General features: G+C 38.0%; 1 protein-coding gene across 2 annotated transcripts; it reads left to right on the forward strand.

Moving 5' to 3' along the window:
• pkp2 (plakophilin 2) lies at positions 1-13261 on the forward strand. 2 transcript variants are annotated; one of them, XM_042402957.1, is made up of 13 exons: positions 1-288; positions 2180-2250; positions 2854-3485; positions 3601-3739; positions 4698-4905; positions 5054-5231; positions 7944-8061; positions 8449-8610; positions 9538-9714; positions 10079-10232; positions 10531-10723; positions 11070-11157; positions 12220-13261. In XM_042402957.1, exons 1-13 carry the CDS (start codon positions 99-101, stop codon positions 12280-12282), a joined length of 2373 nt encoding a protein of 790 aa, XP_042258891.1. In that variant the 5' UTR covers positions 1-98; the 3' UTR covers positions 12283-13261. The 2 variants fall into 2 exon arrangements, with proteins under 2 accessions (XP_042258891.1, XP_042258892.1); XM_042402958.1 differs by having other exon boundaries at positions 8494-8610.
• Positions 13262-26262: the final 13001 nt, after the last annotated feature.

Below are 26262 nucleotides of genomic sequence, written 5' to 3' on the forward strand. Positions count from 1 at the left end.
GCTTTGTAACAGCACTAAACATTCACCCAGGAACACCGTCTCTCTGGCTAAATGAAAACGACCGACTAATAATCTCTGACGAATCTGGATAGATCAGAATGGACGAGTTTTTAAAATCAGCTTTACCTGCGCAGGACTCACTCATGCTGGATGACTCCAGTCTGGCAATGCCGACCAAGCCGAGCCGGAGATCCCCGACGGAAGTTCATTCAAAAGACAGCATCCAGCGAGTCCACCAGCAGGTCCAGCTCACACTGGCACGCAAGGCGAGGAAGACTGCGTCGAATGGTAATGTCCACTTTGAAGTTTTTCTCCGTTTAGTTGGGCAGTTGACTTTTTTTTCCACACGTTTCCAAAAATACGACTCAATTTTAACCCTTACATACCGTTCATATTCTGACCCTTCACTGTTTTCCCTCATAATTAGTATCTATACCAAACTTCTGATCCTCAAATCATTCATAAATACCTCATCAGTCATTAATAAATTGGTGATTAATCCTTAATGAAGCTTTGAGAGAGCAGATAGAGTGTATTCTTACGTATATATACGTATACGTATATACGTATTCAACGCTTTTTGTTTATAGAGAAAAAACATTTACAATCACACTGTATAATGGTCATATAATAATGGAACATAATGATTTCAATGAATTATATTAAATGTTTAGAAAATAGTATTTTTGAATGGTGATTTTTGAATTTGTGAATAAATATGGGTCAAACACTCAACAAAAATGTATATCAGCTGCACAAATATGTTGAAATATTTACATTTCTGTGTATTCTGGGTCACTTCAGGAGAAGTCATCAAATTTCAGGCTAAAAGAAAAGTGTTTTTTTCTTGTCTCAGAAAATGGGTAAAATTTGACCCTGAACAGTATGTAAGGGTTAAACAATAGAGTTGCAGACAAAAGGTTCTTAAATGTTTTATCACCTGAAAAGATCTTTTTTTTCAGAACTGCCTGTCTATAATAGGGTAATTATGCTACTAAACGTTCTACTGTCTGTCGAGAAAGGTCATTCATAACACCTCCTCCCACAAATCATAATAACAGCAAAGAGTAATTATCTGCAGGGCTTCAATTATCTTGATGAAGATTATATTTACGATCAATCGATCAATCTTTTAGCCTATAAAATGTCAGAAAATAGTGAAAACTGCCATTACAATTTCCCAAAACATAAGTTCACAGGGTTAAAAGTGTCATTTTATTTGACCAAAAGCCTCAAACCCAAACATATTCAGTTTATTTTCATATAGGACAAACAAAAATACCATAAAGTCACATTTGACAGGAGAAAATTGCTGAAAAACTGTCTGAAAAGATGATTCAATCGTCAAAATAGATTATTAAATCGATTAATTGTTAAATTACATCTCATTTTGAATGTTAGTTTGGAAAGCTCTGTATTAGACAAACCATACAATCACACTAGTAGCAGAAAAATATTTTTTACTTCTTTCCTGTCCCATGAATTATCTTGTGACCTCTTCAAGCCACTGCTGCTATGGACTACCAGACCTCTGTTGGAGGCCTCCAGGATGCAGAGGGTAGCTGCTCTGTAGTATTCCCCTTGCCCAACAGGTTCCTGCAGTTTTATCAATACGCCTAAAGGCAAATGGAAGTGTCAGCTGACAGAACTTGAATGATAAAAAGAGTTTGATACATCAGTCATGTACTGACCTGCTGTCCATGGAGTTATTTACTTTTTATTATGCATTGGTGGCCTAAATAAAGATGTAGGTGGGTCATAAAGGTCGTCAGTGACAGTGTGGGTACATGATTAAAAGAATAAATCATATTTTTAGAACCGCATTGATCAGTTTGTTACTACCTAATAGGCCTGTATTTATCGAGTTACTAAAATTTCACTTCACAATCAACATAAATAATATACATAGACAGTATTTTAAAGTATCTGTCTGATGTGTTTTTATCTCACCTCAGGTTTTCCTTCTGCATTCTTCTTGTCAATCCCTGTTCATGCAAATGAATGTGACATTTGTCTGGCAGTTTACAAGCACTTGCAGCACTGTGAATGTGCACTGCACATTTTTAGTAGTTCATTGGGAGTCACGTCCCTGACTTACAAAGTGTTAGTGTTGCCATGTGTTTAGGTAATTACAGTGTGAAACAGTATACTCTGACAAAACCTCTTCAACATGTTTCAGGTAGTGTCCATTTACAGAAGAACTTTGTGAAGAGCTTCGATGCTACAGATGGACTGGTACAACACATGAAGGTGAGAAGCTCTTCCACTCAGTTTAGTCACATTCATCATCTTCTTCATGTGTTACTAAAAGGTTTCCGATTGCCTCAAACTGCAAAAGTGCTCAAATTACTTCATAGAAAACCGCCAAGCACAGTCAGTTCAATACTAGCTGTGTTTTACATGTTTTGTCTTTGAAACTTGTAGCTGTTCGTCATAAAAGAACTTCATTGCCTCGTAGATTCATATCACCCTGCACTTTAAATATTGTACGCCATCATTTGAATGTAGTCAGATGGGAGTGCCTTTTGGACTGCTACTGCTTTATGCTCAAAGCCTCCAGGCCTGTCAGATTAATCATTGTGTTACATTTAGCTTGATATTATAGATAATTTGTGACATTTTAACAGCGTTTGCCCTAGGTGTAGACAAATGTGGTGCAAATTTTACATAGCATAAAATAATTTGTTGCTAATGGCAACTTATGTCATTGCAAATATACATTTGATGTTGTTATATAATATGCAATGTTAATTATTTAATACTGTATAGGGCAGCGACTAACACTTATTTTCATTATTGATGAATCTGTAGATTATATTCTTCATTTAATCAATTAGTTATTGTTTCCCACAGCCCTGGGTGATGTCTCCTAATGGATTTGGCTTCACGAACAGCTCTCTTCAGGAGCATGTGCGGAGACCATCAAGGAGAGTGGAAGTGTCTCCTCCAGCGAGTCCAGAGTTATCTCGCAGCCTTGTTGCTTATAATCCCCACCCTTTTGGGATGTACGCCCTCCCAAGCCCCTGTCGGTTACACAGGATGGGCACTGTGCTGGACCACTCATTTGGGTCTGATTTATGTCAGCGCTACGCCGCCTCAGAGGACCCTCGGGACATGCGGCTGCGCGCATCCACACCTGAACATGCGAGCTTCCGCCGGAGGTCGCTCAGACAAACTCTAAGACCACAGCCTGTGTTTGCAGATCCGGCGTTTCAGCAAAGTGATGAATTTGCATCTGGCTGGAGTCCTTATCAAACTGTTTGCAGACAGGACAAACCCACTGTGCAGAGTGATGTTGGGATACTTGGTGCTCTGCAGCCTGATAAAAGGCTGTCGTTTCTGCCTCAGGTCAGGGGGGGCAGTCAAGGGCTCCTTAGACAGAATTCATACGCGCCCTCGGTCATCAGCCTGGAGGTGGATGGGGGGAGGGCAATGGAAGCATCACTCCCCATTCAGCCAATACAAGCGCACAATGTCATGACTCTGTAAGATTGTCTTTATTTTTGAAATCTGTCTTGGTGTGTGAATCAGGCCATGAACAATCTTTTGAATTGTTTGTTAATTATGCATTTTCTCATCAATTGCTGACTTCTCACACAGGAAGTCAGAGAACAACCCTCCAGAGATGACGTTAGAGAGGGCCGTGAATCTGTTGACCCAGGATGATGAGGAAACACTGATCTCTGCAGCCAGCTACATACAAAGCCAAAGTTTCAAGAGCGCTGATGCTAAAAAGATGGTATGTATGGGATCATTTTACAGTTTGGTGGAAGGCTAACATATAACATTATAACGCACACTCTAAACTCAAACTAGATTTGTTTGCAGTTTAAAATGTGTTTTTTGGGTGCAATAAATTGGCTCTCTTGCCAACTCTTCCTAGAGTCTTATCATCACTGTGAGGTTTCCAGACAGCCAGTGGAGACTCCAGGAAGTTATTGCTCCCAGCCAAGAAATAACCCCTCATAAAACCACAAATACTGTACACTTTCATATAAACAAATGACATGTAACGAGTTAATTAGTGACCAACGGCTAGCTGTTTCCACTTGTTTCCAGTGTTTATGTTAAGCTAAGCTAAGCTAAGCTAAATGGCTGCTGGTTATTCCCTAAGCCGTTGTTCACTGCTATTAATCCTCTATTCTGATTTGGTTTTGAGAAAAGATTCCAAAGGAATGTTATGAAATATAATGTTTGTTGGTATGAGTAATGTCAGGTCGCTGTCTTCAAGGTTTTCATTTGAATCAAATTCAAAATGGTGTTTTTAGTAAGAAAATGAAAAGGGGATGTCAGCACATCAGCAGGCCACAAGGTCTGACCTCAAACCAGCACCTCAACGAATGAGATGAGATATACTGTCTGGAGTGTGATATAATTTGTCTTTTGCATTTGACCCATCCTATTGTTGCAGGTCCAAAGTCAAACCATTAGATTGGACAAACCTCTCTGAGCAATCCTTGTAATGACTTACTAGATTCAGTCAGGGAGGATTTTACAGGGGCAATTTGGGTATGACTTGTGGGAAGAAATAATAATCCTTTCATCTTGTTAATGAACTCAATACGTTATCGCCGTGGATGGACGTAATCGTATATGATTATTAAATTATATTTGTTGAAAGTCAAGGTCTAAATAAATTATTTTATGTCTATATCTTTCTGTAAATCTGCCAATCATTAATCCACTCTTGTCCCCAGGTATACTACCTCCGTGGGATCGGAAAGCTCCTGCAGCTCCTCTACAATGACAATGAGGAGGTGCAGCGTGCCACCGCTGGGGCGTTACGTAATGTTGTTTACCAGAGCAGCGAAAACAAGATGGAGGTGAAGGAAAATGACGGTTTTGTTACCATTTTGCGTGCACTGAAGAGCAGCCGTGATGTGGAGACCAGACGACAACTTACTGGTCAGTTTTTAGTGGATGCTCAGCTTCATTTGAAACCTAGTTTTTCCTATTTCAGCTTCCCTGACATCCAAGCATCAACCCTGCAAATGTGTTCTTCAGTAAATGTTCTGTTTGGAAATCATGAAGCATTTCTCTACCTCTCTTTCAGGTCTTTTGTGGAACCTCTCCTCTCATGACCTATTGAAGGAACGTCTCTCCAGAGAGGCCTTATCTGTCCTCACACAGTCAGTCCTGGTGCCCAGTTCTGGCATGTCTGAGGGCGAGAACCCAAAAGACGATCTTCTCACAGATGCTGATGTTTTCCACAATGCTACAGGCTGCCTGAGGTAGGCTTCTTTGTTTGCTTCGAAACAAGATGCTCAGTGACCTTTTGTAGTGTGTATTATAGATCAGAGGAACAGACACCGCTACTGGTATCAGACATTCAGCTCATAATATACAAAATATGATATCTGAGAATTTCTACAAAGATATTCATGCAACTTGCCACACACCAAATAAATGAGTTTGTATCCTGAACGAAAATTGATTATACTTCACTGATTTTATCACTTGTGACCACAAAATCTCTGATCAGTATGGACCAGAATGGCACATGGAGAAAGTTAACTGTTCACTAACTGTATCAGCAGGGAATAAGTGGTGCAGTAGAGCCTTTGGTCATGGAAACATAAGGGAATGATTTTATGATATCTCAAAGTACAACCGATACATAACAGATTGGGGAGCTACAGTGATATATAGTATCAGTCTCTACCAAGTTGAGTCATGAGTAAACAGTCTACATGTTGTAAACTGTCCATCTTCGTGCAGCAATATAAAGCAGGAAGCACTAACTGTACTTCTGTGGAATTTTTTTTACTGTATAGTTTTCTGTTGTATCGTGTTTTCTGTTGAAAACTCAATAAGAGAAATGTGCAGAGTAAAGCAAAAAGTAACACCTACATGATGATGCATCAAAGAAATATCCAGTTTCTCCAGTTCCACTTAAGTGATCATATCTTATCATGTGTAAGAGGCAACGGCCGTGCTATCAGCGCCATGAGGCTGTACTACAATGATACTGATACATGCTGATATTTAGCAGGTATTAGCAGGTCAGTTTAAGATGTCACCATGGATTTTGACTCATGCTGCTTCCAGTCATTTCTTCTTCTTTTTTTAATAACAAAAAACTTAGCACAGTTTCTCATTGCACTTGTACCTCGTCAGCTATTTGTGAATTTGTACCTTGGCTCTTTTGAGTCACTGTCACTGTCAATGCTTGATTGTCTTGCCTCGCTTGTAAGTTGCTTTGGATAAAAATGTCAAATGACAAAATGTATATGTAAAAGTCATATTTACCATCTTAATTGACATGTTAGCATGTAAACATTTGCTAATTAGCACCAAACATACAATACCGTACCGCTCAGGCTGATGGTAATGTCATTATTTGGTAACAAACCAAAGTGTTGGTCAAATGTAAATTTGTTACAATAGTTGTTGAGTCTTTACATTTAAAGCTCTAAATCACCAAAGTCATTAGGTTACATCGTCTGGGAACCAAGCATATCTGTATCAAAGCCATGGCTCCAGAGCAAAAACAAGAATAAGCTAGGTCTTCTGATATGTTGAAGTAAGGCTGAAATGATTAGACGTTTGACAGAAAAATGTTTAGCTATTTTGATAATCAATTAATTGTTTCAGTCATTTTTCAAGCAAAAATAGTGTAGAAGAATTGCAAAGAATTCTCTGGCTCCCAACTTCTCAAATGAGCAACTTTGCTGCTGTACTTTACGTACTCTGTCCATTATTTTCTTGATTAATCGATTCGTTGTTTGGTCCATAAAATGTCGATGTTTCCTAAAGCCCAAGATGACATCTTCAAATGTTTTTTTGTCCCGTCTAACAGTCCACAACCCAAAGAAATTCAGTTTACTGTCATAGAGGACTAAATAAACCAGAAAATATTCATATTTGAGAAGCTAGAATCAGAAAATTTGGAAAGTTTCTTCTTAAAAATAACTAAAAACAATTAATCTATTATCAAAATAGTTGGTGATTAATTTAATAGATGAATCGACTAATCATTGCAGTTCTAAAACTGAATATTATTGGGTTTTGGACTTTTGGTTGAACAAAACAAGATATTTTAAGACATCACTTTGGACTCTGGGAAGTTGTGATGTTGTATTGTATTTTTTTTCTGATTTTTTTCACATTTCATTTATATAATCGGTTAATAAAAATAATACTGAAAATAATCAATAGTTGCAGCCCTAGGTTAAGGGCCGTCAAAAATTTTGTCTGTTGGCGCCACAGATGTTATCTCTGCCCTTGTTATACCTGTTAGCTTCTTGTTGTATTGGCACTCTTTCTCATGAGCCACAAATAGTCAGTTAAATGGTTATTAAGATTATTTATCATATTGTCGGTTTCTAGTTGAACTTGGCCTTTTTTGGACATATATCATCTCCATGTTTACAAAGCAGGAGATATCAGACGCACTGCTCCTGGCAACTATAGACGAATGAAAAGAGTGAAAGACTGAATTATTCATGGAGGTCTCACTTCTCTCCGCTCTGCTGAACCGAAATCACTCGATCCTTGCTGGCCCAGCGTTATCAAGTTCTCCTTATCATATTCTAAAACCTTTCCGAGCCCACATTCCTGCCTCTTGTGGATGAGAAAAATGATGAGTTCCCCTCCGATTTATGTTTCATCACTGCACAAAGAACCTGTTGTATAAAGTCAGAATGTTAATCATTGCATTTATTTTCCTAGGGAAGTTGGATTACATAAAAATGTTTTGTTAGTCTGTGCTACAGGCTTTGGAAAGGCCTGAGATCCAAAACAATTCATCATTTAACTTGTGCAATTACATGCTTGAGAGAAGGATACTTATTTTTTGCATATGACTAATAATAATCTGGGATTTTTTTAGCATTGCTGTTTTTTCTTTTATGGTTCAGTAGGACTGAAAACTGCTTATCTGATTCAAACACACACACACAAATGTCATATTACCGGATGGTTTTGACTGTTTTTGTCTCTAGAAATCTGAGCTCTGCTGGTCCAGATTGCAGAAAAGCAATGAGGGAGTGTGAGAATCTTATTGACTCTCTGGTCTACTACATCCGAGGGACCATAGCGGACTACAAGACAGATGACAAGGTGAAATGAAAATGATAAGCATGCCGGAGAAAATGTTTATCTTCACAGTCTGTTTCACAACAAAGTGCTTGGCTGTTATCTACAGTCTGCATGTTGGAGTTTGTGCAGAATTCTTAAATCATTCACCACATGTTTTGATACTATTTTTGTTTGTGTTTTTCGTGAATCATTGCCTAAACAATGTAATGCATATATATGAGACACTGTAGTGCATGTCCAGTCATTCATATAAATCCTGTTGCTCTTCACAGGATTAATAAAAGTCACAAACTGGATGGACTGTACCTATTACACATGCATTTATTACTTTGCTACAGCTTTGTTCTTGAGCCAATTACTGTACTATATATAATTTGATATTTATCTATCTTAATGTCTGCTCCAAAGTCTACAGAGAACTGTGTCTGCATCCTGCACAACCTGTCTTATCAGATTGAGGCAGAGCTTCCAACAAAGCACGTGAGAGATCTCTGGGATTCTCGGCAAAACTTGGCTGCCAAACCAAAGACCGTGGGCTGTTTTCCTTATCGCAGTGCCAAGATCACAGAGGTAATCCCCCTCGACAATAATCAACCTCGACAATACAAAAGATGTCCTCGTGGTACAATATTTGATGATGATATTCAGTGAAAACTGCTGCATTGCTGCAGGTTTTATCAGCAAAAACAGCTTCCTAGTACAGTATCTTATTTATCGTGTTTTATTTTGTGCACAGGGAGAGAAAACTAAAGGAAAATATCACATTTTACATTCCTAATTTGTGAGGTGTTCTTGTCAGGAGTTCTTGAAGAAAATGAAGGGTTACTGTACCTTGAAACTGTGCTGTAATATAAGCTCAAACCTGCATTCATACTTGCACTCTTGCATGTAATTTATACACTTTAAAACACCTTAACATTACACCCAAATGTGATACTTGAGCATCTCATTTTAAAACCAAATACGCTAAAATGTTGCTATAACAGCCTCGATTCTTTTGGAGCTTTCCACCAAATTTTAGAACCTGGCTGCAGGGATTTGCTCCCTTTTAGCTACGAGAGCATTTGTGAGGTCGGACACTGATGTTAGGCAATAAGGCCAATGTTCAAATTAGTCAAAAAGTTTTACTGTTGGGCGTATAGTGTATGTAGTTTATTGTGTAGGGCCTTTGTATACAGTAGGCTACTGGCTAATTTCAGATTTTTAAGGCTTCTGTGTTCCCATTAGACCCCTAAAACCATCTAACTGCATTGCAGCTTCTGACTCAGACAGTGTGAATTCTAATAATTGTGTGAATTTCAAGTATGGTGATGCTGCAAAATAGCATGCAAGCTCAGCCAGTCTTCCCTGGGCAAGTTTAAAATGCCTACACATAATAAGACCCAGAAAATTATGCATCAGTCATTCAGTGTTAATCCACTGCATAAAAAACTGCCCTCCATGTCAATATGGACTCAGTGAACTGATCTGAAATCGACTACTGCCGTTTCCTCTCAGCATCTGGAGCAACAGGGCCCCCTGCTGGAGGAGAAGGCCAACCCCCGGGGCATCGAGTGGCTGTGGAGCGCCATCACTATCCGGATGTACCTGTCACTGATAGCCCGCAGTATACGTCACTGCACCCAGGAGGCTGCCATCGGAGCCCTGCAGAACATCACAGCTGGAAATGGAGCGGTAAGAAGACAGATGTAAACTTCATTAAAGCTCTGTTGCTTTTTACAGTTTAACACTGAGATGGAGATGTTGCAGTCCTACATACTGACCAAACGGCAGTCTCAAATAGTGTTGCAATTAAAAAATATTTAAATATTTAATTATTATTATGTAATTAATAACTTAAAGGACTGATTTTACACCTTGCATCTGTGTTTTTTTTTCTTTATTCATTTATAATAGGTCATAATAGGAAATGTTTTACTCGTGTGCTTAAAACATATTGATGGCAAACAAACTTTTGCCTAAAAACATAAAAAAATTGTAGCTTTTGTCATCATGTATTAAAATTCAGATATGTAACTAATTATCTGTGGGCTGGCAGGTGACTGAAGCCATTGCCTTTACTATTGTTCAACGGGAAAACGGCCTTCAGCATGTGAAGAAGATGATGCAGGATGGAGAAAGTGATGTGAAGAGGACAGCTGTGTCTCTAATAAAAAACCTCTCTCGCTACCAGGAACTGCAATCTGAAATAGGTAATTATTTACTTCTAAAACCTTTACATACTTTGACTTTATTGGCCTGTTATTTTTCTCCAAAAACAGAGATAACATGGCTTCTTAAAGACTCAGTCTGTCAGTTCTTTTTCACGATATCATCACAAGTTAGATGTACAGTAAATTCACATACATATGAGCTCCCATACAAAAGTTTGAGTTACGGATGAAAGATTCAGCATGTTTGTGTGTTTCATGCTACTGATTCAGAAACAGTAACTTATTATTTTGTTCTTTAATGGCACACTTTCAATATGTCATATATCTCATCCTGAAGTCAAGCAGGTGTTGCCAGAGTTGGTGGAGATGCTGCCCAACGACGACACCAGCACTGACCTGCCCACAGAGGTGACGGCTTCTCTGTGTCGCATCCTCGTTAACCTGAGCCAGAGCACCACGCAGCATGTCAGAGACATCTTCAACCAGCGAGCCCTCCCGAAGATCATCAACATCAGCAGCAAGGACAACGGGTTAGTCAGCGCTCACCTTATCATTGCATCATGCTTCAAAATGTGCTGATTAATGTACTTTTTCATGATTAGTGCTTTATGAAGAATGCAATGACACAACTTGAAACAGTGTATTTGTCACTTTACGTATGTTTAGCTGGTAGAAAAAGTAAGGTAGTTAGAAAAAACAAATGAGGAGTTTTAGCTTGTAATATCTAGTTTCCGTCAATATACTGCACCACGTTTCAGATTGAATTTATCGAAAATCAAAACATCTTTAACCTTTGATATCTAGTTTTATATACCTATATTATATGTACATGAAGCGTGTACTTATAAAAGAATAATTTCATCTTTCTGTTCCTAGTTATGGACCAACCAGAGCAGGTCAGACAGCATGCGTCCTGCTGCACACGATGTGGAAACACAATGATCTCCACAAGGCCTTCAAGAGGGTTGGTTCCTTATTACAGTACAGCATATTGCATTTTTTCCTTAAGTGTAATGGAGGTGCTTAAGGAATTTCCTCTGTCTAATTCATTTAGGGCTGCAACTAACCATTGTTTTCATTATTTATTAGTCCACAAATTATTTTATCAATGAATCAACTCATTGTTTTGTCTTCAAAATGTCAGAAAATAGTTTAAGAGGCATGTTATACATGCCCAAGGTAACATATTCAAATTGTTCATTTTATTGAATCATCAGTCCAAAACCCAAAAATATTCACTTTACTATCATATATGATAAAGAAAAGCATAAAATTCTCAGATTTAAAAAGCTGGATTCAGTGAATATTTGGCGTATTTTTCTTGAAAAATAACTGTAAATGATTGATCGATTATCTAAATAGTTGGAGATTCATTTCCTGTTTCAGCTCTAAATTCATTTGCTTTCACTTGCTGCTTGCAGCATTTTTCCAACCAGGTATTACCGAAGCTTTAAAAGCTTCAATAAGCATTTTTTGCAGGAAAGTAGCTTCCTATTGTCTTCAACTTGCTTCATCGGACATCACCATTCATGTTTGTACAGCAAGAAAATACACAGATGGATCGGATTGATGGAGGTTGCATTGTTAGGATGGTTCTGAGAAATGTTATCCTAAACAATGACTGCACTTTGTCACTTTGTCATTGATGGTGCGCGTTTATAAAAAAAATTAAGATTGTGTGTTATACTAGAATTGGGCGATATGACAATATGTAAAGTAACACATTCGTTTCTTGCCATACTGTTCAATGTGAGGTAGATATAGCATTAGTTTTTCTGGTTTTATTTGGCTAATGTGGGCAATGGTGAGCAGTAAGCAGTAATGCTTTATGGCAGTATTGGGTTTACAGGGTTTTTTTTGCATAAATGTGATGAAGTACCTTGATCTGTCAGGTATGCATGCATCGTTATCTGCCATAATGTTCTTTTTGATGCTACCATTAGGGGTCACCAGATTCTGAAACTATTACTGCCTTGAAGAACCTTTGCATGTGTCCATAATAAACACTTGGTTTTTTTCTCAACAGTGTGGATACAGGAAAGCTGATTTCATCAACGCGAGGACAATAAAGGCTGCAAACTCCAGCTGAGATTGAGCTGAATATCCATTAACACCAAACTCAAACTCACACGTGTTAATAATGTCAGCTCTTGTGATCACAAATCACTTACTGCACTATTTGTACTGTAATGTAACGGAGTGTCCGCGTCACAGTTTAGTAACTGTTGGTTTCATAAAAGGATAATTAGATTTTTCTCTCAATGCTGCAGACAAAAGTTAGTGAAGCAGGCCTACATTTCCCTTAAACGTCTCATGAAATTGCTTTTCACTAGCAAGAACCACACCACAACAATATGTCGTTTAAAGGTTTAATGGAATTCAGGAGGTATTGAGGATGTTGAGGATAGATGAATGGATGTGGGTGAAGGTAGAAGGAAGATGTCGTCTGTTAGGCTGGTCTGGGAGGATGTACTGAAGACCAGGCCGAGGGAAACTCAGTGTGGGGATTCTCAGGCATATTTCCGCCCGAGCTGATCACTGGCCCCCAGACAGTGCCTAGAATGAGATGTGGGAGAGGTATGCACCAGATTGAATAGGAAGGGATGGGGGAAAGAGGGATGAGCAGAGGGAGGGATGATGTAGGAAGACGAACCTAATTTAACAAGTTAACTACATTAAAATTGTAAATTTCATGGGACCTTTAAAGCACTTTTTAGTTTTGTTTCCTTAAAATGCAACATCTCTTTAGCAATGATAGTGTATTTAATGTAAAGTATTGCTTTATGTTTGTGTAGTTATTTTATATATTTAGTGGCAGCTTTACAGTTGAAAATGTGTTTTTATGCACTTCTGCACAGTAAACCTTTAAACTGTTAATGAATTTATAGAAATGTGTTTTTAAAACTTAAGAATGACTTTGAGAATGATTTCCTACTTTAAAACTCAACAAGCTTCCCTTCTTTATTGAGTTGATTCCAGAAACAAATTAACTTGATTGTTGTTTATGTTTTTGAAAACTGTGATTATTACTTAAATAAATGCCAGAATTGGTCAACAATTGTTCGACAGCTATTATGTGCAGTTATTTGTTTTCCCTTAATAAATCATTCTTACCTTAATGCGTACTACAAAATCTACATTATTGAAAAAGGTCAGTCAGTCTTTTGCCTTTTAATATGACAAAAGTCTAATTATACTGCATTTATCCCCCTTTATTACAGATACAGTATGATTTCTGTGAATTTATATTTCTATTACCTGAGAAAAAGTCAATAATATATCAATGAGTTCAATCATCATTTCTGGGATTTTACATTTGAAAATCTGACTTAAACTGTGCCTGACCCAAATTAAGTAAATTGTTTACAAATCAAGTGTGGAAGATCATCAGATATAGACAGCTTCAGATGTTTTGCTTACACTTTAATTCATCAGACCTCTCAGTGACTTTGAGGCCCTGAAGCAGTGTTGACCTTGCGGGACCTGGCAGAGTGAGCTGCACTGCAGTACAGCTGAACTCAGGAGGCTGAGTGCCAAACAACATCACCCCTCCCAGACAAGACTTTTTAAGGCCAGGGCAGAGAGGAGATTGAGCTTTAGAAGTGTTTATTTCACAAAGAAACAGACAAGTGTTATGAGTGATTTTAATATAGTGGGGAGAGACTGGACACTGAGAAGGAAAGAAATAATATGAAATCACAAGACTTGCACCACCATACTGCTCAATAGGAAACTCATCCTCAGAGCATTGGTGGTCTAGCTCAGACAGTTTTTATTTAAAAATACAAAACCCCAGAGAAATCTGCTTTGTCTAATGAAGCTGATCCCAACTGGGAAATCTACAAAGGCCTCACTTGATTTCAGGCGGTGGTTGAATTTGCAAAATCAAATTAACTGTATCCCACAAAGCTGTTTCCGGCTTTGTATCAGTGGCTCTGCAAATACACGGAGCGAGGGCACGTGCTGGGAGGAAGCACCACATCTGCAAGCATGTAAGACATAATGTAGCATGACATGACATAAAATTGCTTTTGAGCACTGATAAGATTTTCCTCCTCTTGTTTTCTGGCCTTGTATTCAGCTGCTGCAGGAAGCTTATGTGTTTAATGTATGTGGTTTGGACTTATCGTATGAGACAGCAAATGCAACACAATTCAGGAAGGATATGGAGTGAGTGAATTAATCAATGTTACAGATGTAAATATGATTCTTTAAAGATGTTGAACCTTTTTTCAGGCCCATAAAACAAAGTGAGGTATGTTGTGATTGTATCCTGCAGAGGGCAGTGGTGTAGCATTAACATAACTGCTCATCAAGAGTCGAGAAAAGATTCGGTTTTGATCTATAAAATTGTCCCCATGTGGGCACTTTGTCCCCAAATAACATTATTTTTCATAGTCATAAATTCTCCATCCCACGTTTTAGCTCTCAGATTAAACTCTAAGCCTTTCTATTTGAGGAACTAAACTCTGCGCTTTTCCTCGTTTCACTAATAATCTCTAATTCACTCACTTTCTGAACTATTTTGGTGACAAAGTCTATGATTTCCACGTCTTGGTTTTCAAGCAAGGAGAGAAAAACTCTGAAGAAGCCAAATCCTTTTAACAATAGCCTACTTGTCTTTCCGCAGCTTATGCAGCTCTGAAAAGGAGAGCTTCATCCTCTTGTGATGAAATGAATTTGGTGACCAGACTTTTAGAAAAAGCATTATGAGAAAAAAAAAATCAATGTACATACATGTAAATTCTCCTCTAGTGCCCAAGATAGCTTTCCTTGTCATGTGTGAGGCATTAACTACTCTAAAGCCTCAAGAATGATATTTATAGACCAACATAAAAATAATATATGTCCAAAATACAAAAATAGCTAACAGGTGTTGAGACACATGAGAAAGAGTTTGTTTGCTACTGGAGCAGGGTGCAGTGAAGTGTTACAGGGCCACACTGGAGTTGCCACATAACCTCCAAACATGTTTAATATAAGAAAGGATTCTTTCACAGCGATGGAAAACCGGCTAAAAGAGAAGCTAGTTTGACTTTTTTTTACTTCACAGTGACGCCATTGTCACCAGTGTCAGCACTCAGGGCAAATTGCTATCCACTGACATAATCACTCAAGAACATTTGGGATCAAAAACAAAAAGTAATTTCTTGCAGAACTCGCTTTAAGATTTCATGGTATTTTGTGGGACTTCATGTGTCTTTTACCCCTCTGATCTCTTAAGAATGTCTGGAATGAAGTACCACCCTGTAATGTCACAAACTCAGACAGACACTGCTAAAGGGAGCACAGAGTATCCTGCAGTAGGTGTTTTAAAGGAGTATTTTGACATTTTGGGATACACGCTTATTCGCTTTCTTGCCAAGAGTTAAATGAGAAGATCTATACCACTCTTAACTTGAGATCGGTATCACTTCTCTCATCTAATTCTTGGCAAGAAAGTAAAATTTCCTAAAATATTGAACGAACAGGCAGTTATTAGTACAGAACCAGCTCTTCACAACTAGCCAACACTGCAGCTGCAGCTATACAATAAACTACAACACTGTCAACATTTTGAATTATAGCTCAAAGACCTGCAACATACAGCTTTAACATGAAATAATATTCACCTAAAGACTATAAATGAGTCAATATCACTTTATTTCCCATAACCAATTTGACTACAGAGGAGGACAAACCAATCCGAGCTCGACCAGGAGCGGTTTGGAGGAAGATCAAGATGATGCACGAAATGAGCAGAAATGTGTTTGTGTTGTAAAAACAGTCAATAATTAGACTTCAGCAAATCATTGGCACAACATGGTTCATTACTTGCTCAGTCTTGTCTCGACCTCCTAAAAGACACAAATAATATATTAGCTATTGTGCAGATTTTTGAAATAAACTAGATTAAAATGTAATTAAAAGGATTAAAATGTGATTAATTTTAGTTTTAGAATTCCCCTTTGTTCACGAGCTCAGCTGTAGGCAGTGTCTGCTCGTTAGCAGGCATCATTGCCTGCAGCTGTGCTTAGTTTTTAAAAAGCCTCAGTTTGCCTGAGTGCTTGGTCACTTGTTCTGTTGCTGAGAGAGTTTTGTATGTGTTTTAATCTCTTTTTGTTTGCCCCCCTTTTCTTAAAGTTGAAGCTTTTGGCAATTTTAACAAACCCAAAGCATGTCGGCATCTGTCTTTCCTTTAAGCCCAGACATGTTCTTTCTTTTGTTTTTGATTTATTTGAGCCACTCGCTTTCTTGATAAGCAGCAGAAGAATTGGTCAAAGCACGGTTAATTAAAAACACTGATAACAGGCAGCGTGATATTCAGTCATCAGCTGGCAGTAACAAAGATCATATTATGGAGTTCATTAGAAGCAGCCTGGCTAGAACAGATTTCTCCTTGAGAGAAGAGGCAGGACAGGGATTTGATTTGATTTGATTCAGACATAAAAACATCACTTTAATAGATACAAACAGAAACAAACAATATTTGTACAAGTTAAACACCTAAAACCCATAACTAGCCCCAAACATTTTACAGCACACAAAATAACATTAAAACATTAAAACAACAGAGTACAAAACCAATGCCCTGTATATAGCAGGGAACCTAGCTTATATACAATGAACTATATCATCATTAACTACATATTTCTATTGTCTCACATACATTAACTTAAGATATATAACCATCCGTAGCCATTACCCTGTTGGTGTCAGGACAAACCTGATAAGAGAATCTTCTTTTACCAATCTCTAATTTTAGCTTTGGTAAGACATAATTTGTGCCTGTATTTGTTGACCGGATGTTTTATCTCTCACCAAATGGCATCGGTCATAAATAGCTCTTGGTTTCTTTGTATGATGTGCGTTATAAACTCAAAAGGCTTTTGTCAATGGTATCATTCACTGTCAACCACCCTAGAGTACTATGAAATTCAGTCACTGCGGTGTCATACACACACCTCAAGACAATTCTAACTAAGTTATTCTCTGCCTTTTGGGGCCTTTCGATCTCACTGATAGCTGCATTGCCCCAAATGGCGGAGCAACAGCTGACCTGACTGCCAACTAAGGCTTGGGCTGACTGCTTCAGTACTTTCATATAAGCAAATAACCAGCTATCCATAGAATCATATACACTGTGCTAGTAATCTTTTTTGATAAGTGACTGATATGGGGAGTCTATGATAAATGATTATCTAAATGAATACCTAAAAGTTTAATAACTGAAACCTATTCAGTTTATGGCAATTGATATGGCAACTGTATTTGCACTAACATTACCTCAACTTGACCAACACAGAGGTTGTCTCTCCTTTGAAGGTAAATATGATTTTGAATATGTAAAGCCACTCTTCCTCCATTCTCATGCTTATCTCTTCTCATCACAATCCCTCTAGGAGAATCTGTCCATCATTAATTGTGTCATCTAAATGAGTTTCAGTTATGGCAAAAATATGCATATTATTATTCATCATTAAATCAGAAACCTCATGCATCTTATTAGGCAAGATTCAAACAGTAACGTGCTAAATGCAATCCTTTCCTCAGCAATGACAAGTCAATTGAGCATACCTGTTTCCCACTTGGCTTTGATATGCTCCATTTAGTCTCCGTCGTAATTGGATATAGAGTTTTCCTTCTCGCATTTATCTCAGAAGGAAATTGATCATTCATTCCGTAGGATGCATTCCTGAGTTCCCTACCCTTGCTTTTAACAAGTTCTTCTTTCCTTAAAATGTTTAAATCGAGCCACAATGGCTCTCAGCCTACCCTCAGAAACTTTTCCCATTATGTGAACACAAGAGAAAGTGATGCGCTTAGTTGTTTTCGGTGTCATTTTTTACTGTTAAGCCATAAATTGCTGCACAGCAAATTGACAGTCTGTGTTATTATCCTCCGGGATTCCAGAGAACACAATATTGTCTCTCCTGGTGCGGCATTGGAGGTCAAGCAAGGTTTTCTTTTAGCTGCTTGTTCTCCTTTTCAATAGCAGCCACCTTATTCTCCACAGTTTGTATTGAGCATTTTAGCACCACATTCTCAGACATCAAATCATCAATTTGCATCTGACTATATTCTTGGCTCGCTCTGAGCTTGCCCAATTCCTCTCTCATGACATCCAATATCTGAAGCTTTGCAAGCCTTTTATCAATGGATTGCAGTAGAGCAATTTCTACCTTCATTGTTGGCTCACTCCCATCTCTGTCAAAATACGCTCTTTTGCTTAGGAAGGGTCTGGAATCCTCATTGATATCCTTTAGGATCTTCCTCTTGTCTTTTTCACAAGTGTTCCCAAAGTTTGTATCTTTCTGAGACATGTTCCCGTTTGCTCTTTGATAGCTCACCTCAATAAATCTCTTCAGCTCTTCAAAAGACCCACAAGAATCCAGATTGTTTCATCAGAGTTCAGTCAGGCCCTGTAGTTTTGGGCCAGCCAACAACTTGCAGTGGAATCAACAGAAGGGCTTCCAGGAGGAGCAAGCCAGGGCAGAGGGAATCCACTAAAAATCACTCCTTGCAATTGCCATCCACAGCTCTGGACAGTTTGGTGGTATGACTTATCAAAAACACTTAAACTGTATATTTGATTCTTATAAAAATCTTTGAGAAAAATCATGGCCTCCTTAACTGGAGCTGAAAATTAAGATGTCATTTAGGTCCTGAACTAAAAAGAGACAAAATGGATCTTGTGAAATCTGTCAAAAATTTCATTTGGTTGCAGCAGCTGCTTCTTGATATTATTCAAGGATGAGGAGTATCTTACACTGAGAAAGTGTGTCATTCCCTGAAATGGACAGATACTTGAAGTATTCAGTGGATTATCTGATAAAGGCAATGCAAAAATATGGCAATAAGGTAAACATATGCCATCAAATCAACCCTGAAATGCTCCAAAAAACCAACCAAGATCACAAATTTAATTAGATCTACCAGATTAATTTCTCTTCCTGTTTCTGAAGTCTTACTTGTCTTCAAAGTGTCAAAACTAATAGACAGCATGCAAACTCTGGTGCAGATACAGGGGATCAGATTTTTGTTTAGGACTGCCAGTCAGAGGAAGAAGAGCCTGCAGCCTGAAAGTTTTCAGCCTGAGACAGAAATTGGAGAGGAGGAGGGAGGAAAAATGAATGTGCTTGGTCCCAGGAGAGGGAAGAGTTGGAGTGAAATGAATCTCTACAGAGAAGGGAGGACGAGTCAAAACAACAGCAAGCTTATGCTGTAAGGTGCATGTGATGAGTTGTGAGATATACCGTAAAACAAGTGAGGGAACTGAGGGATCCTACCAATGAAACCTGATCGGTGCAGTCCAATAAGAACATATGCAGTTAATTTCTCAGATCTCATGGTCTGCAGTCGTGCCAAGCAGTATGTGGTGGCTGACCGATCAAGTGGGATGAGGATCAAAAACTGGGAGGCGTGGAGTGCTTTTTAAATTCTGAGTAGTTCAGTCTGGGTTGCTGACTTGACTCGTGACTTATTGGGGTCAACGAGGTTGTTTTGTGACGGGAAAAGCTAGTTAGAGAAAGCATGTTCAAGAGTTTAGGAAAAGAAGTGAAGAGGGTGACACTGGTCTGTATGTCTTGACAACAGATGGATTAAGAGACTCATTGACCTGGTTGGCTCTGCTAAAGCACAATTTTAAGACTTTATCATGAATATGCAGATGCTGTTTGGCAGCACCTGGAAGTTGACCTGTTAAAGGGGTTTTTCTGTATCTTAATTGGGGCAAACTTGATGTGATTTGTGATATATAAACAAAATTTGACTGGACTTGTCCATAGTGAAGAGAGAAAGAACATGGAGCCTCAGTTATCCTCAATCTTCCCAAAATCATAATGAAAGTATGACTGACCTACTCTTTTTTTAAGAGTAGGCAGTACAGGAGATGTCCCATATCTTAAGTTTACCTTTTTTGGCAGTCCACATATATTGTGATTAGGCCTCCAAATGGAAACAGGGTGTTTGGCAGTCTTCTAGTCAAATTTCCAAATGAAATGGTATCGAAACAAAAGTACACATACATGTCAGTCATGGCCCGGTCCCATATTTTCATTTCCTGTGGTGTAGTCAACCTTTTTTGTTTCCTTTTAAAATAATAGACCTTATTCTGTAAGCAGCAGCCTGACTACAGCATACATTAAGTTTGAAGACGGGCTTTAAATCCTGAAAGCATCTGTCAACCCTTGTCACCGCTGCTTGCAAGGAAACATCAATCACTCAACAGCTCCACCATATGCTGAGGATTAATTGCAGAGTTTAGTTCTAAAGTGATATATATGTAGGTCTACAACACTGGAACGAATGACTGCTATTAAAACAAGAATATGGCGAGGAAAAAGAGCCATTTCATGGGTTTTTATTAAATTTATGAGTCATGTGAAGACACTTGCTTGCCAAATGGGTTTGTGAGAGGCTGCTAAATCGAGCATCAAGGAGCAGATTAAAAAATAAATACAGCACCTGTGCAGATTTTGAACTGATCTGCATCATAATATCAAGAGTGGAGCGGCACTGAAATGACAGTATCTCGAAAGGCTGAAGGTCATCAGTGATTCTGCCTGGTCAGCAAAACAACAGGCAGCTGTCATGATTAATGCTGTGAAACATGAAGACACAAGGGTTGACTGGAATTTAAATAAGGACAAACACATACACACCTTTTTTTATATTTGGGACTCTTTCTTGCTTCTTGAAACATGTTGCTGTTCTGATAAGGTGAATAAAAACTTCACTCCAGTGTTTGACACTTGTTTGATATGTCTGGCGTGAGAAGTGGAGCTGATTAAATTCTAAAAGAGAAAAGCATCAGGCATTTTATTTTAATTGCACTGTTTTAATTTCCTCTCAAAAAAGAAATAAAACTTAAACTTGTAAACTTTCTCAAGAGTTAACTTCTTAAATTGCCAAAACAGTCAGCGTGTCATCTTTACAAACTCTTGTTGTGCAGCTAAGCGTTGCTCAAACCCACAGAAATTATTGTGGAGATCCCAGCGTTTCCAAACATACCAATTATACCAGTTGTCAGGCTGTATTTTGGAGACATGCGTGAAATGATGCACAAGACATCTAGAATATTTCCGTCTGATTGAATGGTGCCGCCTTAAAGTTGTAATTTTCACTCAGTATAACAAAGCTGCTACAGAGGACTGAAACAAACATTTCATATTTCACTGTCATATGTCATGAGATTTGTTTTTATGCATAGTCAAGGTTCAGGATGTTCTATCTTTGCTGTGCTTGCACAGTAAAACACTTTATACTTGATATGATGTTTGACTGAGAGAAAGGAACGGTTGTATTTTTATTTTTTTTACTTCAGACTCAAACTTTGACTTCTAAAAACAAATTAAATCCAGCAAAACACTGTGTAAACATGACATGTATCGAAGAGGAGGCATTTTAATAGAGAGAATTTTAAAGTTCCCCTCCACTCAAAAATGTGTTTTTCTTCTTGTTCCTGCAGTTGGATGTTTAAGCTTCACTGTGCAGAATGATGTATGTGCAGAGTTTGAGGGCTGTTTTTAATATCATCTGCTGAAAGTGGAAAATTTCTCTGAGCTCACCTTAAATCTGAGTTTAAGGTATGTACCTTCGAGCATGACATCACAACTAGTTTGGAAGCCATTCCTGGTCCAGTATGCAACTTACGTCCAAGTGTGGAAACCTGAAACCTCCAGTGCACAAACACTGAGAATGGACTTTACAGTGAAGTAGGAGACTTTTGGCCCGCAGTTAAACATTTGAAACAAACAATATTTACATATTCATAGATTTTGGAATCTCTTCCTCTTGGAAGGTCTTTTATTAAGATTCAAGATCCATTCTTTATTGTCATTTCTCAGCACTCACATACATTGAAACAAAATTTATCCTCTGCATTTCACCCACCCTATACACTACGAGCAGTGGGCAGCCGCACCTGTCGGAAACCTGGAAATCTCTATCTATCTATCTGTCTGTCTATCTGTCTGTCTATCTGTCTGTCTATCTGTCTGTCTATCTGTCTGTCTATCTGTCTGTCTATCTGTCTATCTATCTATCTATCTATCTATCTATCATCATACATGTATACATACATTAAAATTATAGAATTGATTGCAATTGTCAGGAATATTGGGATTAAAATGGTGTAATTTAACAGGTGTATTGTAAATCCTGAGCAGTCATTTATACTTTAACAGTTTGCATCTAGTATTTTTTCAACAGCCCATGTGTGTTATGAAATGCTTGTCGCCGTGCACAAATTTGATCGTTAGCGATCAGGTGGGGAATGATTGTTTCTATCCACCTAGCCAGGGCCTTACACAGTATTTTGGTGTCATGTGACATTAAAGATATAGGACGATAAGATGCTCGTTTTGAGATTTGCCTGGTTTTAACAGAAGAGAAATTACTGCAGATCTTGAGGATGGAGGTAATATTCCTTCTCCATTGGATTCATAAAACATCTCAAGGAGGTGTGGCAACAATTTCCCTGAGAAATTCTTATATATTTCTATGGTTCAGCCATCAGGCCCGGGTGCCTTTTCACTATTCATTCTTTAACACATCTCCAAGTTCTTTGATACATAAATTTTATCAAGATAGCCTCATCAGTTAAAGTTGGGAATTGAAGTTGGTCCAAAAAATCATTTTGTTTTTCTATCTGGGTATTCAGATTTATACAGATCTTCATAATATCTTGTAAAAGCAGTGTTTATTTCAACTGGATCAACAAGTTTCTTCCATCTTCTAATTTAATGGAGTCAATAGCTCTATTTGTATCTTTTTAATTCTCCATGCTAACAGCTTCCAGCTTTTTCTCCCTGGTCATAATGATTGCTTTAACCACAACAAATTGGAAGGTATTTTAGCTGCTAGCTCATTGTATTAGGATCCAATATGAGAAGATGCTGTTCATCCCTTCAGAAGAGTTTGAGAGACTTGTAGAATCAATGTCAAGGTTGAGGAACGCCATTCTTCAAAAAGATATTCCCTTATTTGGTGTTTTGATGATGGTGGTGGAAAGCGCTGTCTAACACGCCAGTCCAAAATTTCCCACAGGTGTTCAACCAGGTTGAGATCTGGTGACTGCGAAGGCCATAGCATATGATTCATTTTCATACTCATCAAACCATTCAGTGACCCCTCGTGCCCTGTGGATGGGGGCATTGTCATCCTGGAAGAGACCACTCCCATCAGGATAAAAATAATTCATCATAGGATAAAGGTGATGACTCAGAACAACTTTGTATTGATTTGCAGTGACCCTTCCCTCTAAGGGGATAAGTGGACCCAAACCATGCCAGCAAAACGCCCCCCACAGCGTAACAGAGCCACCAGGAATAAATCTGTTTCCTGTAGGAAAATAATATTGGATTTCATTTGTTTAATTCTACTCAATACCTGTTTAACTTAAGTGTTTAAGTACCAGTTTATTCAGTCCTGTTGTATTACAGCTAGAGATTTTTTAAATCTGATCAGTTAAGCATGACAGTAGGATAGCGTGACCGAAAAAATAAAAGCAAAACACCAAGATCTGAACCCCTCCCAAGAAACTCTCATGCACTTCCCTAAATGAAGTAATGTCAAATAAAGTTGGTTATGCAGAATGATCCACAATGTGAGGAGCAAAGTGACTCTTGTACTGACATAGTGTTTTATAGTATATTTAACATATTGAAGACAGATAGACCTGAGCTCGACCAACAGTAAATTAAGAGGGAAAAAAAGGTTCATATTAGCAACTTTTGTGATCGTACATCATAGTAAGTTTCTGTTACAGTATCATACACAGAAAGAGCGCCAAAGAGAAATGTCTCCAATTTGGTTAGGCTTCTGTGTTTAAAAGTGAGGTCATTACATTAATTGTCCAATACCCCAAATACAGCCAACACTGGGTCAGGTTTTACTATGTGTCCCAGGATATGAGACAAAGTTTTAAATATAGAGATCCTAAAACTGGATAATTTTGGGTGTAGCCAGAACATGTGCCCCAACGAGGCAGGAAATACCCCACAATGGTCACACAAAGGGTCTATATTAGGATACATTTTAAAAAGCTTGACCTTTGAAAGATGGAGACAATGCAACACCCTGAACTGTTTAAGAGCATGACTGGTACATATAAATGCTGAGTGCACACCCTCTTGTGTGCACTTGTGTCTATCCATTGCTCCTCCGTTAAGCCAATGCCAAGTTCTCCTCCCAGGCGGATTTCATAAAATCTGCGGCTAAATCTAATTAATTAGACATACAGTTATAGATATATGATATCACCCCCCTAGACGAAGGATTAACAGAAAATAAAGATTCCATCTGGGTGTTATTAGGTGCACTAGGAAAAGTAATTGTATTGGATCTAATATAGTTTTGAATTTGTAGAAATTGAAAGAAATGGGTTTGAGGAAGGTTGAATTTATTGTGTAGTTCAAAAGAGGGAAACGTGCCAATAATTTAAAGATCTTTCATTTTTATAATGCCATTACAGGTCCATAATTGAAAGGAGCTATCTAATAGAGAGGGATGGAAATGATGGTTTGCACACAGAGAAGAGGGCTCCCATGCCATCCAAAGTGCTGTCTTATTTCAGTCCAGATTTTAAGGGACTGTTTTACAACAGGAGAAGATGTAATTTTAATTATATTCCAATTTTAATATTCATAGTAGAGCATTTTATATACATCTTAAAACATGTCTGGAGGGGATCTTTAAACTGTTATACATTCAGGATTTACACATAGAGTATGAGGTTATAGCTACTTCAGTCTATTACTTTTTCATCATAGGATCTTCGCCTAGATATTACTTTCATATTACTGATAAATGTGTGGCACTTTAATAATATGGAAAACTGCCATACAGGCAAAATCCTTTAATAAATAAAACCAAAGAGATTACTGTTAAAAGACGCATTGCCAAAAATAAGAACTGCACAAAGCCAAGAGAATAAAAACAACAAACCTAAAACACAGTCTACCGCATAAAATCATATTAGTGCCATAGACCATAAATGTGTGAACTCAGTTAAACGCTTGTAGGAATATAGTTTTTTTGGTCGCACTCTATCTCATGGTACACTAATAAGCCATCATAAGCCGTACTTTGTATCAAATTAGACAAAAACTAGAAATATCTTATTTATTAGACAGTAAACAAACACAATAATACCCTAATTAGACACCATACACCTAAATTATGCTGTAATTAGAAATTGCATATAATGCTGTATTAGACCCAAAATATACTATACTTAGACACTATTATACTCTTAGAAACCAAATAGGAGATCCTAATACACTATTAGACACCATTTTACAATATCATAGTCTAATTAGACATCAAATACAATGCCATATTAGATCCAAAATATGCTACAATTAGACACTATTCTACCATTACTACCAAATTATGCTGTAATTAGACACCACATTTAATGCTACCAACATGGACCTATGATAGCTTGATTAGACAACACAGTCTGTAATTAGATTAATTTAATGCCATATTATATCGGGCAAAGCCTTTATAATAGTCAGACAAAGCACTGAGAGCTCAGAGGACAATACATTTATTTGGCCTTTGTTTAACATAGTTTCACTTTCTTACAGGGTCATTTGTTGTTCATTAGAAGAAAACTGTACCGTTAACTAAAGTCCAACCACATCGGGTCACATTCGGTCACTACCTCACATGTCCCTCATAGTCTGGATGTTCTCCGGAGTCCCGTGGCGTTTGTAGGTAGTGATACAAAGCCTAATATATGCTTCCTAGATGCTCTACTCCCATACCAGTTCAGACATCAGACCATTTAATGTCATGTTACTACCCCAGTAACATTAGGCTATGGAAGCTACCAGGACACTGCATTTTTATTTCCAACTGTTAGACCCTTATTAGACTTTCTTAGAGGATAATTTGCAACAAATTACAAAAGAACTGTACTGTGAACTGAAGTGAAATCAAATAAGTAAGTAACGTTATCACATATCTGCTACTTGAGACATATCTACACCTTCTTTGGCTGCTCCCGTACAATTGGCAGAGGAGCCAAGACCGATGTATTATAGCCGACCTCTTTGATCAAATCACAATGATCTCATTT

This window comes from Thunnus maccoyii, chromosome 23, assembly GCF_910596095.1.
Source record: "Thunnus maccoyii chromosome 23, fThuMac1.1, whole genome shotgun sequence".
Lineage (NCBI taxonomy): Eukaryota > Metazoa > Chordata > Actinopteri > Scombriformes > Scombridae > Thunnus > Thunnus maccoyii.